The 12,847-nt window shown below is 46.8% G+C and overlaps 1 protein-coding gene and 1 pseudogene across 1 annotated transcript in view; both read left to right on the forward strand.

Moving 5' to 3' along the window:
• DOCK1 (dedicator of cytokinesis 1) overlaps nt 1-12,847 on the forward strand; it is a 534,414-nt gene that overhangs the window by 60,240 nt on the left and 461,327 nt on the right. The window contains 3 exon segments of the mRNA XM_032607328.1: nt 2,333-2,388; nt 5,901-5,997; nt 8,817-8,965. Of these exon segments, the coding sequence (XP_032463219.1) occupies nt 2,333-2,388; nt 5,901-5,997; nt 8,817-8,965 (302 nt within the window).
• LOC116741199 lies at nt 9,496-9,651 on the forward strand (annotated as a pseudogene).

Raw genomic sequence — 12,847 nt, forward strand, 5'->3', positions numbered from 1 at the left:
TGTGTGTGTGTGTGTGTGTGTGTGTGTGTGTATATATATTTATTTAACTGAGTCACTTTGCTATACAGCAGAAATTAACACAACATTGTAAATCAACTATACTTCAATAAAAAATAAAATATTCCTGCAGATGAAAACCTGAGGTTCGTGTGAGAAAGCCATAACTGAGGACTTGATTAATAAAGAGATTAGGGCTATGAACCATCCCCCTCCCCAGTGACAAAGCGCTAGGTGCATCCCAGGGAAGCTGTGCACTTTTCTTTGATATTTGGTGTCTGGTACCACCTTCCCAGTCGGGATCTCTCCCAACTCCTCATGCCTCCATGGGCCCTAATCCTTCCTACCCTGCACCACAGGGCCCTGACTTTACAGCTCATAGAGCTGGGTAGGGGCATATTTATTTTTCCACCTAAAATCTTCATTAGCAGATGAGGAAATTGAAGCCTTAAAAAGGTCGGTTGTGATTTTGCATCAGCACCCCTGCCCCAGGCGGTAGCAGAGAAGGGACTTGGCTCCTAGTAACCTGACTCTGTGTTCTGGAAGCATCCTTTTATCGGTATTCACAAATGAGCAATAGATCTGGGCTGGTCCCGACTGCCCCAGCTGGAGAAGTTGCTCATTTCAGGCTTCCCTGGTGGCAAAGTGGTTAAGAATTCCACCTGCCAATGCAGGGAATACGGGTTCAATCCCTGGTCTGGGAAGATCCCACATGCCGCGGAGCAACTAAGCCCGTGCACCACAGCTACTAAGCCTGTGCTCTAGAGCCCGTGAATCACAACTACTAAGCCCGCGTGCCACAGCTACTGAAGCCCACGTGCCTAGAGCCTGTGCTCCGCAAAAAGAGAAGCCACCGCAATGAGAAGCCCACGCACCGCTACGAAGAGTAGCCCCCGCTCGCTGCAACTAGAGAAAGCCCACGCGCAGCAACGAAGACCCAATGCAGCCAAAAATAAAATGAATTAAAAAAAAAAAGTCACTTACTTCAAGCCTCCAGATGTGTCCAGCCTCATTTCTTTCACTGTCCCTTCTGTGGCTCCATGATTCTCGAGAGCAGGTTTACCGAGACTGAGGGACATCTCTGGACATGGGCAGGGGGCGAGACTGGCTTATTTGTATGTGTGTCCGTCCCGTCGTCCCTCCCCGCCCCGTGCTCACCTGTTGACATCAAATGTGCACCTGGAGACCGTCCTGGGATCTGGAGGTGTCCTAGCATCGGGCACCCGCAGTCCTCTTTGGTGGTCAGCCTCTGTCTTTCTGCCTGACTCCTTCCCTCTCTGTGATAATTCTTCTTTACATGAAGTGCGGCCACTTCCCTGGCAGGCAGGAGGAACCTGAACCAGTGGTGCCCATGCCTCCTTCCCAAGCAGGATTAGTAGGGTGGTTTCTGGATTTCCTGTGGAAATCCTTTGGGGCCAGATGCCAGGGAAACCTAGTCGGAAGCTCCTGTTCCCACAGCAGGTGCCCGAAGCCACCAGGGCCACTGATTGGCTTTTTGCTGTGTGCATGACATCTCACGTGGGAAGCCACAACCTGTTTGCGTTGCATCGTTGCAAGATCCCAGGGCCTGGTGCCCCACTGCTTGCCTCCAGGAAGGGAGGTAGTGTCCTTGCTCAGGAAGCAGGACCAGAACTCTTGGTAAAGCTCCTGTCACTTCACGCACGGTGCCTGACACTGACCGTCCTCTTGAGGAGCTGTCTCCCTCGGAACTGTCTGTTGGGCCCCTGTGTGCCGTACGCTTGGGGGTGCCAAGCACTGTCTCCGTGTAACCTGGTGTGCTCCCCCTAGGAGTCTGGCAGGTTGGGCGAAATGCACCCAGTTTCTCTATTTTATCTGACGGCCCCTCTGGAGATGGTTGCGAAAGTCTCCTTGGGTCAGGTAAGCAGTCAGTGCCTATGTGATGATCAACGGTATAAACTGACTTTTGATGACAATTTTAGTATCTCGAAAGGAAGAACTGTCAGAAGCCATTGTCAGAAATTGTTCTTAGACATCATTTGGCTGTGGATCTTCCTGTGTTGAGGTCAGCAGTAAAAACGAGGTGTGACCCATGGAGAAGACACAGCAAAGTCCCTGTGGGATTTTTTCTGTGCAAACAGATTGCGTCTGTTTTCCTCTAAGACGTCTGCAGCCTCTTTGAAACACAAGCGGATTGAGTTGCCATCTTTTACACTTCTTTGTTTTCTGTGCTATGTTGTGTATGAGACTTAGCATTAGGCTTGCAGATTTAATAGTGATCCAGCCATCCCCACCTCCATTATGGGGGGGCAGTCGTTCGATTTGCGATCAGTACTCATATTAATAATAAAACCTGCTGTCTTTTTTCCTCCCAAAGGGTATATTTCCTGCTTCATATATTCATCTTAAAGAAGCCATAGTTGAAGGAAAAGGGTGAGTCTTGTCTTGATATTTAAATGAAGTCATGCAGTGATTGTATTTGGCCTGAGGCTCTTTGCAGGGCGATGTTGGGGGTTGGACAATGGGTGCCATTGACCCTGATGTGACAGGAGTTTGGGGAGAGAAGGGAAACTTCTGTTCTAGGGCTGTCCATAGCATGGCTTTGAGCCTTCACACAGTCTTAAGTCAGCGTAGGAACTGCAGTCAACCTCCTTGAACCTGATGCGGATTTGGAAAGCTTCGTAGTTCACTCTGTGAGCCACCCTATTAGGCAAAGCCTGCACGGCGCCCCCAGCTCTGAATCCATTTTTCCGGAAGACTTTGCAGGCTGTGACACAAATGGGGTTGAGGGTGAAGCAACAGTTGTTAAATTGGGGTGTGTGTGAATTTACATGTTGCTTAATGCTGACGTATGTTTCCTAGAGGTCATAAAACTGATGTATAAGATCTTTAAAAGGACATTTGTAGAACAGAAACCCATTAGGCAGGAATGGCAAATGAATAGCCAGGTGCAAACTTGGGGGAAGGAGCATTAAAATGTTTTCCTTTTTTGTCTCTGCTACATCTTCACACTAGTTAAATATGTAAATGATAAAATTACTAACCATATGATTACTGCATAATGACATCTCTGCGGCTGATTACAAAATTGCCTTTCCAAGCAGTGTACTTTTAACATACGAAAAGGACTAGGTCGGGCTCTGTAGTTCCGATTAAAACGAAGAAAATAATTTAGAGGCAGAAATGTGATGACCTGTAATAGGGTCCTTTTTTCTACAGATAAAATGTTTTGTATGTACAGTTTCAAAGGGAAGTAAAAAGAGGAAAGTTTTGAAACTTTCACCCTCCTGTGGAAATAGTTGAATAAAGTGTGCTTTTCATGTATTTTACATCAGTCTGTATCAGGATCAGTCTGGACATCAGACTGTATAGGAATTATTTTTTTAAAAAGCACTTTGATGTATACAAATGAGCATATGTAAAATGTAATTATGAAGCATAATAGTGAAGGACACAAGGGACTGTGTGGATTCTTGGTAAGTAGAGTCACCCCCTGACAGCCAGATGGACAGGCAGACAGACACTTTTGTTCCTGTCCCTGGGTTAGTGTCACATGCCCCAGCATGTGCAAACGAACGGGGCACCGGTGAAACAAGCAGTCTAGAAGGTTCTCTGCCGATGCTCCAGGGCTCCTGTGATTGCTTTTACTGATACCTGCCCTAACCCTCCCTCGGCTGTTCCCACCCAAACCTGGCTGCTTCCCGCCTCCCTCCTGGCAGAGAACCTCCTGCCTTCAGACGACCGGTGGTCTCACTCCGTACTTTTCCTCCGGATACCGTGGGCATCACCTTCCCTTTCTTCTCCTGGTCCTTCCTCCTTTCCAGTGCCGGCCACTCTTCATCCTGCCCCTGCCTGTCTCCTTGCTGTCCAAGTTCATTATCCCGTCTCTCCTGCAGGCTCTCTGTCCTCTCTGTACATCGGCCTTCCTTCACGCTCAGACACCCCAGATCGTGGCTGTGTTGCGGCTGCCACCGATCCTGTACCTTTAGCCTCGTGACCGAGGCAATTCCCGTTTGTCCCCTCCCCTGACAGCGACATGGTTACCACACCTCCTAATCGCCCGTGTCTTCTTAGCCCTCCTCTCTGGAGCTTGTCTGTCGCATCTGACACTGGCGGGCGTCCGCTGCGCTCAGCTCCTGAGGCTTCTGGTGCTTCCCCCCTGCATCACCCCTGCCTGCCCCTCTCAGGGCGCCCTCCTTACCTTCTGGTTCTCTGTTGCCCCTCCCCCCTTGAGGTGGCTTCTGTGCTTGCATCTCAGCTGTCCCCTCTCTGTGGGGAACACTTGGATGGGGACCTGCGGCCCTGACTTGCCCCATGACATCTGCTTCAGTCACGCAGAGCCAGGGAGCTCATATGAATCACCACCTGTGACAGGCACTGTCGGGTGTGTTTACTGCTGGCCCCCAGCAGGTAACAGGGTGGTTACAGAGGTAACAGCACAGCCGCGTCAGATACCTTAGAGCCAGCTGGCACTCGGTCCAGGGGACAGATCAGGCCAATGCAGGAAAGGATCCAGAGCTGAGAAGGATCCAGAGAAGGATCCTTCTCTGGATCCAGAAGGATCCAGAGCTGAGACCGGGGTCCACCGTGTGCAGTGAGACCCTCCTTCCATGGGGAAAGCGGGGTCTCATTGAGCTCCAGGTGTCTCCTAGCCAGTGGGAAGAGCCCAGTGGACCCAGCGTGAAACTCAGTCTCTGTGACGTGAATGCAACCCAGTTACTGACGAGCGTCCTCGCACTGTGCGTAGAGAAGCTCTCCCTGGAGGCTTTGCAAGGATGACATCACAGAGTCATGATGCCAACCACATTTTCATCAACATCCCTACTGGGAAACTCGGTGACAGAGTTGGTAGGGCTGCTGTAACCATCACGTCCTGTAATGGACACTGATGATGTCCCAGCAAAGGGTAATTCCTAGCAGCACTTTCATGTGGGGTGGTCCCGCGGGCAGCCCTCCCCGGATGTCTGGTCCCTGCTACTCCCGCTGGTGCACGTGGTCAGACCTCTCTGGAGGGACTGGCCCTCTCTCAGGGACTCCAGTGTTTCTTCCTTGGGGAGCACCCCGCCATCAATGAGTCATTGCAGCCTTGAGCCCCGATTGTGAGCTGCAGTCAGGGTCCTGCCCACAGGTCTGGGCTCCAGGCAGTTGAAGATACGTAGGTGGGACCTATTTCAGTGCCCCCTGGACACTTCACGTTGATGGGAGTCTTGTCTGTTCAGGACCTGTAGGCCCACTAAATTCAGTCTCTGACCCAGTCCCACATATCAATATTATGAGTCCTACTTAGCGCAGTGCCCGACGCAGAGCACGTGACCAGAAAACAGTGGTGGATTTAATAAAAACCAGCGCACAAAGATTGGTAGATCATGAGTCAGGAATAAGTCAAGGGTTAACCTTCTGGGGTGGAGAGAAAAGGGAAAGAGGATAAGCAGAATTTGGGGATCAGGGCGCCTGTGGACACTTGAAAGCTGTAACCTCGCTCATATTTAGCAAGGATAACTGCTTCATGTGTATTATCATAGAATGAGTTTTAGGCCTGACGGAAATGTAAAAAATCATCTTATCCCAAACCTGCATTTCAATGCCACATAGACTGGTGGTAATTCACGGCATCTATAAAATAGATGGGTACGCATATTATGATATACTTTCCATTTCTCAGACCTTGATGTTCTGATGGGATGTTACTTGCCTCCTTCATCTTACCTTGACATACGAGGTAGATGGCTTACACGGAGGATGATGTACGGACATTCTCAGACTCTGTACAGAAATTACTTGTCATTCGTAGAGATGTATGTATTCCTTTGTGGGCGCAGTCTCATTTTGTCTACTGTCTCTCCATTTGCTTAAATATTGCACTGTGGCCTAGATTTGGAATTTACAAGGTACCCCTGGTTTAACGAAGCCATGACCGTCTCTCTCCTTTCCTACATCCTTCCCAGGCAACATGAAACGGTCATCCCAGGCGACCTCCCGCTCATACAGGAAGTCACCACAACACTGAGAGAGTGGTCCACCATCTGGAGGCAGCTCTACGTGGTGAGAAAATGGGATTTTGAATCGGAGCTTAGCAATAGAGAAGGGTCTTTGTGGACCCCGCTGAACCAACAGGGTAGTTTGCCTTTTTCCGGGAACCTCAAAAGTAGAACTTGTGGGAGCGGGTCATACTTAGCAGCCTGGCCCAGTACTCTGGCCACCCTCAGGGACCATGTGCCCTTCCACCTGCTTTGTGTTGGGGTGTAGCCGTGCTGACTGCAGTGAAGTGGCTGTCAAGGAAGGGGCCATGGGTTTCGCCTTTCCTTGTGTTGGAAAGGGAAATGGGCCGCTTTCAGGCTTTGGAAGACAGGCTGAGGCAACCTGCGCTGGGGTTCCCTCAAAGTTTGTATGTGAGTATGAAAGCGAAAATCTGCTTTGAAACTGTCGTAGGTGCTTCGTTATGGATGCAGTAGAGAGGGATGACTATCTTTGCCATTGTTTGCATGTAGGTAATGCTTCTTTTCATTTGAGAAAAATGACATAGTCTTCTAGACCTAAGCGTGTCTGTTGCAGAGGGACGGAAATAGTTTACTTTCTGGCTTCGTGTGGGATGTCCAGTTCTCCTCATCTCGGAAGAAGCCTTATTAATGCAGCGAGTTTGGAGCCCTGACATCTTCCATTTCGTATTCCCCGGGGCATTTCTTTGCACATAAATTCATATTTACGGAAGCATACCTTTTGTTAAGCCTGTATTTCTCTTCAGAGTCTTGACTTCTCATCTGCTAATGTTGTCAGCCCAAAGCTGGGACTCTGGAGGTAAGGCCGTGCTTCGATTTCTCGGGAACATAGAAAATTTCCCAGCGTCCCACAGCTGCTCTCCAGGCAGCCTTGTTGCTTTTGATTATACAGTGGTTTCCTATAAATGCACAGTAATAAGCTGTTGCAGTAATTGTTCATCAAATGTTCTCCAAAACCTAAAAGCGTAAAGTTAGCCGGGAATGTCTTGTGTAAATCTGAGCAATTTTGGAGTCGGTGTTTCATGTTAGCAATTTTTAAACAAAAATGCAGCAGCAAAACAAACAGGAGTTGATGCTGAAAAATATGTTAGTGGACACGGTTTTGGCCACACAGTCCCGGAACAGGCGTTCCTAACTGTCACCTTGGTTTCTTTTAAAAAATTTACATTTGCCTCTTAGGGATTTACATTGCTAGATTTGTGCAAAGGTAAACAACAGTGCTTATTTTATATAGATAGATAGATAGATAGAGATACACGCACACACACACATACATATTGCTCATAAATGTTTTTTCCCCCTCTGCTCTGTGGCTGTAGACAAGTTAGGAAAATATTGTGGATTTTAGATATTTGGTAATGCTTTGTAAAACTGGACAAGGAGAATTAATAAGATGGAAACAAACTTAATTTTAGAATAAACCAGTGACTTTGATTATTTAGTTTTCATTTAAGGAATTCAGATTATGGGAATTCCTTGGTGGTCCAGTGGTTGGTTAGGACTCAGTGCTTTCACTGCCGTGGGCCCAGGTCCGATCCCTGGTTGGGGAACTAAGATTCTGCAAGCCTTGTGGCGTGGTCAAAAAAAAAAAAAAGAAAGTAAGAAATTAAGATTAGGATCATACTAAGGAAAAAAGCTCATGGGATGGAAGATAATCTGTTAGGGCATGATAGGATGGGTAAGTGGTGGGGATCTTAGAAATTCCTAGAAAGGATGTCAAATATAGAAATAGTGGGGGTGAGAGATTCAGCTGTGTAGAGGAGAAGTTATTCTAAAATGTAGCGATGACCACGTTTTAGTTTTTTATAGGCACCATGCCTTGTAGAATTTTATCCAGTTAGGTTTCAGCTAGATTTTTTTTCACGGAAAGGACCACAGGATTCTTTTCCCTTTGGGTGATTCCTCATTTTCTTGATGAAGTGTACTCTTTGCAGTGCTCGGGCTTCTCGTTGCGGTGGCTTCTCTTGTTGCAGAGCACGGGCTCCAGGCGCGTGGGCTTCAGTAGTTGTGGCTCGCCGGCTCTCGAGCGCAGGCTCAGTAGTTGTGGCTCATTGGCTCCAGAGCGCAGGCTCAGTAGTTGTGGCGCACGGGCTTAGTTGCCCTGCGGCATGTGGGATCTTCCTGGAACGGGGCTCGAACCCGTGTCCCCTGCCTTGGCAGGCGGATTCTTAACCACTGTGCCACCAGCGAAGTCCCTCTTGATGAACTGTACTCTTGCTGTTGCAAAACTGTTGCTATTCTTCGTACCATCAAACCCCTTGGAATATGTAGAAAGTGATAAGCGGTACCAATTTTGTATCTTGTTTGTGCTTCCCTTGTGGCGTAAACGCACCGAGAGCTTTTGTAGACTCAGATTTTGCCTTTTGCAGAAGCCTCTCTGCACAAGCCAAATGCACCACAGTCACCAGAAGAGCCCAGAGGCACATTCTCTTGTAGCTCAGCCGACAGGCCTCAGGGTTGAGTTTCTCTGTGTGCTGAGAATTATTGGGGGAGAAGGTATTCTGAAGTCTCAGTAGGCAGGATCTGTAGGCTCGGCACTTCCTCAGGGAGCTACAAGGGTTGCCCATTCATAGGCCAGATTCTAGAAGCTCCCGTGCTGGCTTTGAGGCTCCCAGTCCAGATCCTGCCCTGGTGTACTCTGGTTGGCTGGAATATGCAAGTTCGTGCATTGTCTTTTATTCTTTTCGTGTGTGATGGGAACCAAATTCTATCTAATGTGTTCAGTTGCATGTTAGAAACATCTTTAATTTGACATTAATTGAACATCATCATGTAAAGCACAGACATGTCTATTTGAGAAAAAAGAAATCCACAGTGCTCTTTTAAATCAAGAACTTAACGACTGGCTTTTCCCCCCTCGTCTAGCAAGATAACAGGGAGATGTTTCGAAACGTTCGGCACATGATCTACGACCTTATTGAGTGGCGATCGCAAATTCTTTCTGGAACTCTGCCACAGGATGAGCTCAAAGAACTGAAGAAGAAAGTCACTGCCAAAATTGATTATGGAAACAGGTTTGTTTATTTGAAAGATGATTTCATGCTTACGTTATCCAATATAATAGCATCCCCATAAACCTTGAGGAGAATATAATCCTATCTTATGATAAAACAAAATTTCTAACATCAAAATAATGGCACGGGTTTCATTTTTAAAAGGATGAGCTGTTTTCTCTTGGATCCTGAAGATCAGGGGTTTTCTGAGTCACTGTTGAAAAGTATTCTTTTCAAGAAGATGGGCCTGGGATAACCTGTCATTGTCACTCTTTCAGACGGGACCGCGCATTGATTTCCCTGACGGGGAACTTTTCCTTTCTGCTGACAGTATTTGACCTTGATTCCAGACATGGGGGTACTTTGTGTAGTAACAAAAGCACCAGGTTTCTTTCTGTGCAGTCCTGCGTTCTGAAAGTTGGAAGGGACATCGAAGGGCACCTTAAAACTTGGCACCAGTGTAGGGACGCCAGATTTGGCGAACAAAAATACAGCCAGCTGGTCTCTTCTCTTCTCCGTCATCCTATGTGTGGTTGAATTTGCTCCTTGCCATGTCTTCTCACAAGACTTTCAGGATCAAGCGATTCCTGGCCAAGGAACAAAAGGAGAACTGTCCTATTCCCCAACGGATTTGAATGAAAACTGGTAATAAAATCAGGTAAAATTCCAAGAGAAGACATTGGAGAAGAACCAAGCTGGGTCTATAAGGAGCCTTGCGTGAGGTGGCGCACATTTATGCTGGGTCAAGATCACTTGCATGTTACCATATCTCTCTGAGACCATCACTAGTATCTGGACAGCCGGATGTGTTTTATTTTTGTGTCAGTTTTTCTGCACTAGTGCAGAAACTATTATTATTGGCTTAATAATAAATGTGTGAGACCTTTTTTTGGAAAAAGTATACAGCCAGCTAAATTTGCATTTTCGATATGAATAACACGTAATTGTTTTACAGGAGTATGTCGCATGCAAAAGTTCCCATTTACAGCAGGGTGCCGCCCAGCTCTGCTTGAATGCCTTTAACAATGGTGCACTCACTCTCCCACAGAGATGCGTGTCCTAGTGTGGGCATGCATTTCTGATGCACAGTCATCCCAGCTCTCCCAGGTTCTGTAACCAGGATGAGGCCACGCCCTTTTCTACCGGGTAGCTATTTGACTGTTCATATAATGTCAGAGCTGCAAGAAGCCTTAAAAAGTATCTGGTCACAGGACCCCCAAATGCTGGTCTGTATCAGAATCACTTGGAAAGCTTTCAAAATATAGCATCCTGGGAACCACTCCTTAAGATCCTGATTGCTGGCGTCTGGAATACTGGCTAGAAATCCCAGTCTTTAAAAATAGACTTGGACTGTGACGGACAGCAGATTGGGAAACTACTGGTTTAGTCCAGCCTCCTCATTTTACACATTAGGACGTAAAGCTCAGGAAGTAGCTTCATTCAGCTGAAGGGAGCCCTGGAAAAACTAAAAAAGTGTTTTGTAAAATCAGAATTGTAACAGTTTTGTTTTCTGGTAATTCAGACTTTCAAGTGTGAAAAGGTTTTAAAAGCTGCATTATTAGTAAGATGTAATGTTTGGATTAGAAAAGGCTACAGGAGAAGGCTTTTAAATGTTTTTTTCCCCCAGGAAGCCAGAGATTTCTGGGTATAGGATATGAGATATTGTTGCAGTGAAACCCTCTTCAAGACCACCTGCCTAAAACCCAAACTTTTGGAGCTTTGCTTCTATTTTCTCTTGGAGTATCATATTTCGAACTTATGTCCAGAAACCACCTGCTTAATTTGGCCGTGGGAAGCCAAAGTACTTTATGTCGTGGAACAATCTAGTAAAGAAAGGGAAGTCCATTTCCAAACGTAATTTACTACTTCGATAGGAAATGCAGTCCTTAACAAAATAGGTTTTTGCCCAAGGAACTCAGATCTACTCCGTAACTTCTCTAAAGCCCAATACTCTGTGCATATCTTTCTAGTTCCTTCTTCAGAAAACAAAATAGTAAAAAATAAAATCACTGTGTTGAAAGTCGGGTTTTAAAATGGTTTCTGGGAGACATTTGAGAATATGATTAAGGTCATGGACCATCTCTCTAGGAAAATGCACGTATGTAACACACACACACACACACAATTTTGCACGTAATTTCAGGGAGTTCCCCCCCCCCCCCCCGCCGCCAGAGGCGCTTTGGGCTTCCACGGATTTAGTTTCTAATGGTGTTAGGGTCCCTTGCTCTGCTGCAGTGTACCTTCACAGTGGAGGCTCAGTCTGGATTCAGAACCACCCGAGCACCAGCTGCTGAGAACAGCGCATGGAATGGTTGGTGTGGAGATCCCTGAGAGACCACTTCCTGTCGCAGTTTCCACATGGCATTCCGGAAGGAGCATGGGCTCTGCCATGAGAGGGTTCTGGCTCAGAATCCAGGCCCTGGGGTCTTTTAGATGTTTCTCTGAGCTTAGGTTTCCTCCTTTGTGAAATGGGTCCGACCAGCTGTACTGGCGGGCCTGAGGTACATGGCAGGGTGTACACAGCCGGCTGGAGCATGGCCAGAGCCTCTGCTTCTCAGGGAGCCTGATTCTGTGTGGCCTGCAGGACCTTCTGGTGAGTCCTCCTAAAGCCAGATGCTTTGTAGTTCTGCCCACGCCAGCACTGGCCCTGCCCACACCAGAACAGGAACCCCTACCCACCCTAAACAGCATTGACTCTGCCCACGCCAGCCCTGGCCCTGCCCACATAAGAACGGATCCCACTTCATTGGCATTGACTGTGCCCACATCAGAATGGATCCCACTTCATTCGCATTGACTCCACCCACGCCAGCACTGGCTCCTCCCAGGGAACGAGCAGTAATATTTAAGAGGGAGGGGCTTTCCCAAATTGGTGAATCTTGTTACAGAGACAGCTAATAAGAGCATATTACCTCTTGAAATCCCTCACTATCATTACAACCACTAAGGTTCTTTTCATGCAAAGGGAAAAGCCTCTATTCGTTTAAAAGCCCGTTTGGTCTTGTTTCACCATCCGTGAATTTGCTCAGTAGATATATTAACAGGACAAAATGAGGTTTTTGTGATTGCCTTCCACAAATAGTGCAGTGGTCCAGCACAACTGACAAAACTGAACCTGCTTGACACGTTATTAGACTCATTCACCTGTAGCTTTAAGGTGTGTGACCTTCGGAGAAGTCAGAGATTAGTTCATCTAGATGGAGGTTTTACTGCCAAGTCAACTTTCCTCTTCAACTTGTAACTGTTAAAGATGTTCTCTAACTGAAATTTATCTTCATTTCAAAAGATGTTTTCCTTTGTTGTGTGGTTAAAAAAAAAAAAAACGCCCCGCTTCTATAGACTTGTTAATAGCAGGAAGAAAAATCCGAAAGGCAAAGTGTAAGGCATCTGTGGTTAAGATCCTCACGTCTTATTAAAAGAAAACCAGAACACACCACCATAGCACAGCCCTTGGTTTCTTTCTTTATATAATTGCCTTTGTTTATTCTTTAAATAAAAATTGTGGTAAAAATCACCTATTTCGTTGGATTTGGGGAAATGGAGAGAATGTTGCCAAAAACCATTTCCAGATCTAGACGGACAGGTTTATTAGTCAGATGCTGCCTGTGTTTTAAGGTGGCTGCTACATTTAGCATCTGCAGAAATGCTTAACGTTACTGTGGGTGACTTCCGTATGTTCTGTGTTGAAACAGTAGAACGTCTTTATCGAAAATCTTCTGTTGGGCTAATTAAGGAATTAGAACTGACTCTAGGTAGAAGGAAAGTAGTGCGGTAGAAGCTGCCAGAGACAGTGGTGAGGAAATGGAGTGGTGGGTGTGCCTCTGCTCCAGCTTTTCCTTCCTCCCACCTCTCCCCCACCACCAGCTGTATATATTTGGGCATATTGGTGGGCATGTGACTGTA

Source organism: Phocoena sinus, chromosome 16 (genome assembly GCF_008692025.1).
Source record: "Phocoena sinus isolate mPhoSin1 chromosome 16, mPhoSin1.pri, whole genome shotgun sequence".
In the NCBI taxonomy this organism is placed as follows: Eukaryota; Metazoa; Chordata; class Mammalia; order Artiodactyla; family Phocoenidae; genus Phocoena; species Phocoena sinus.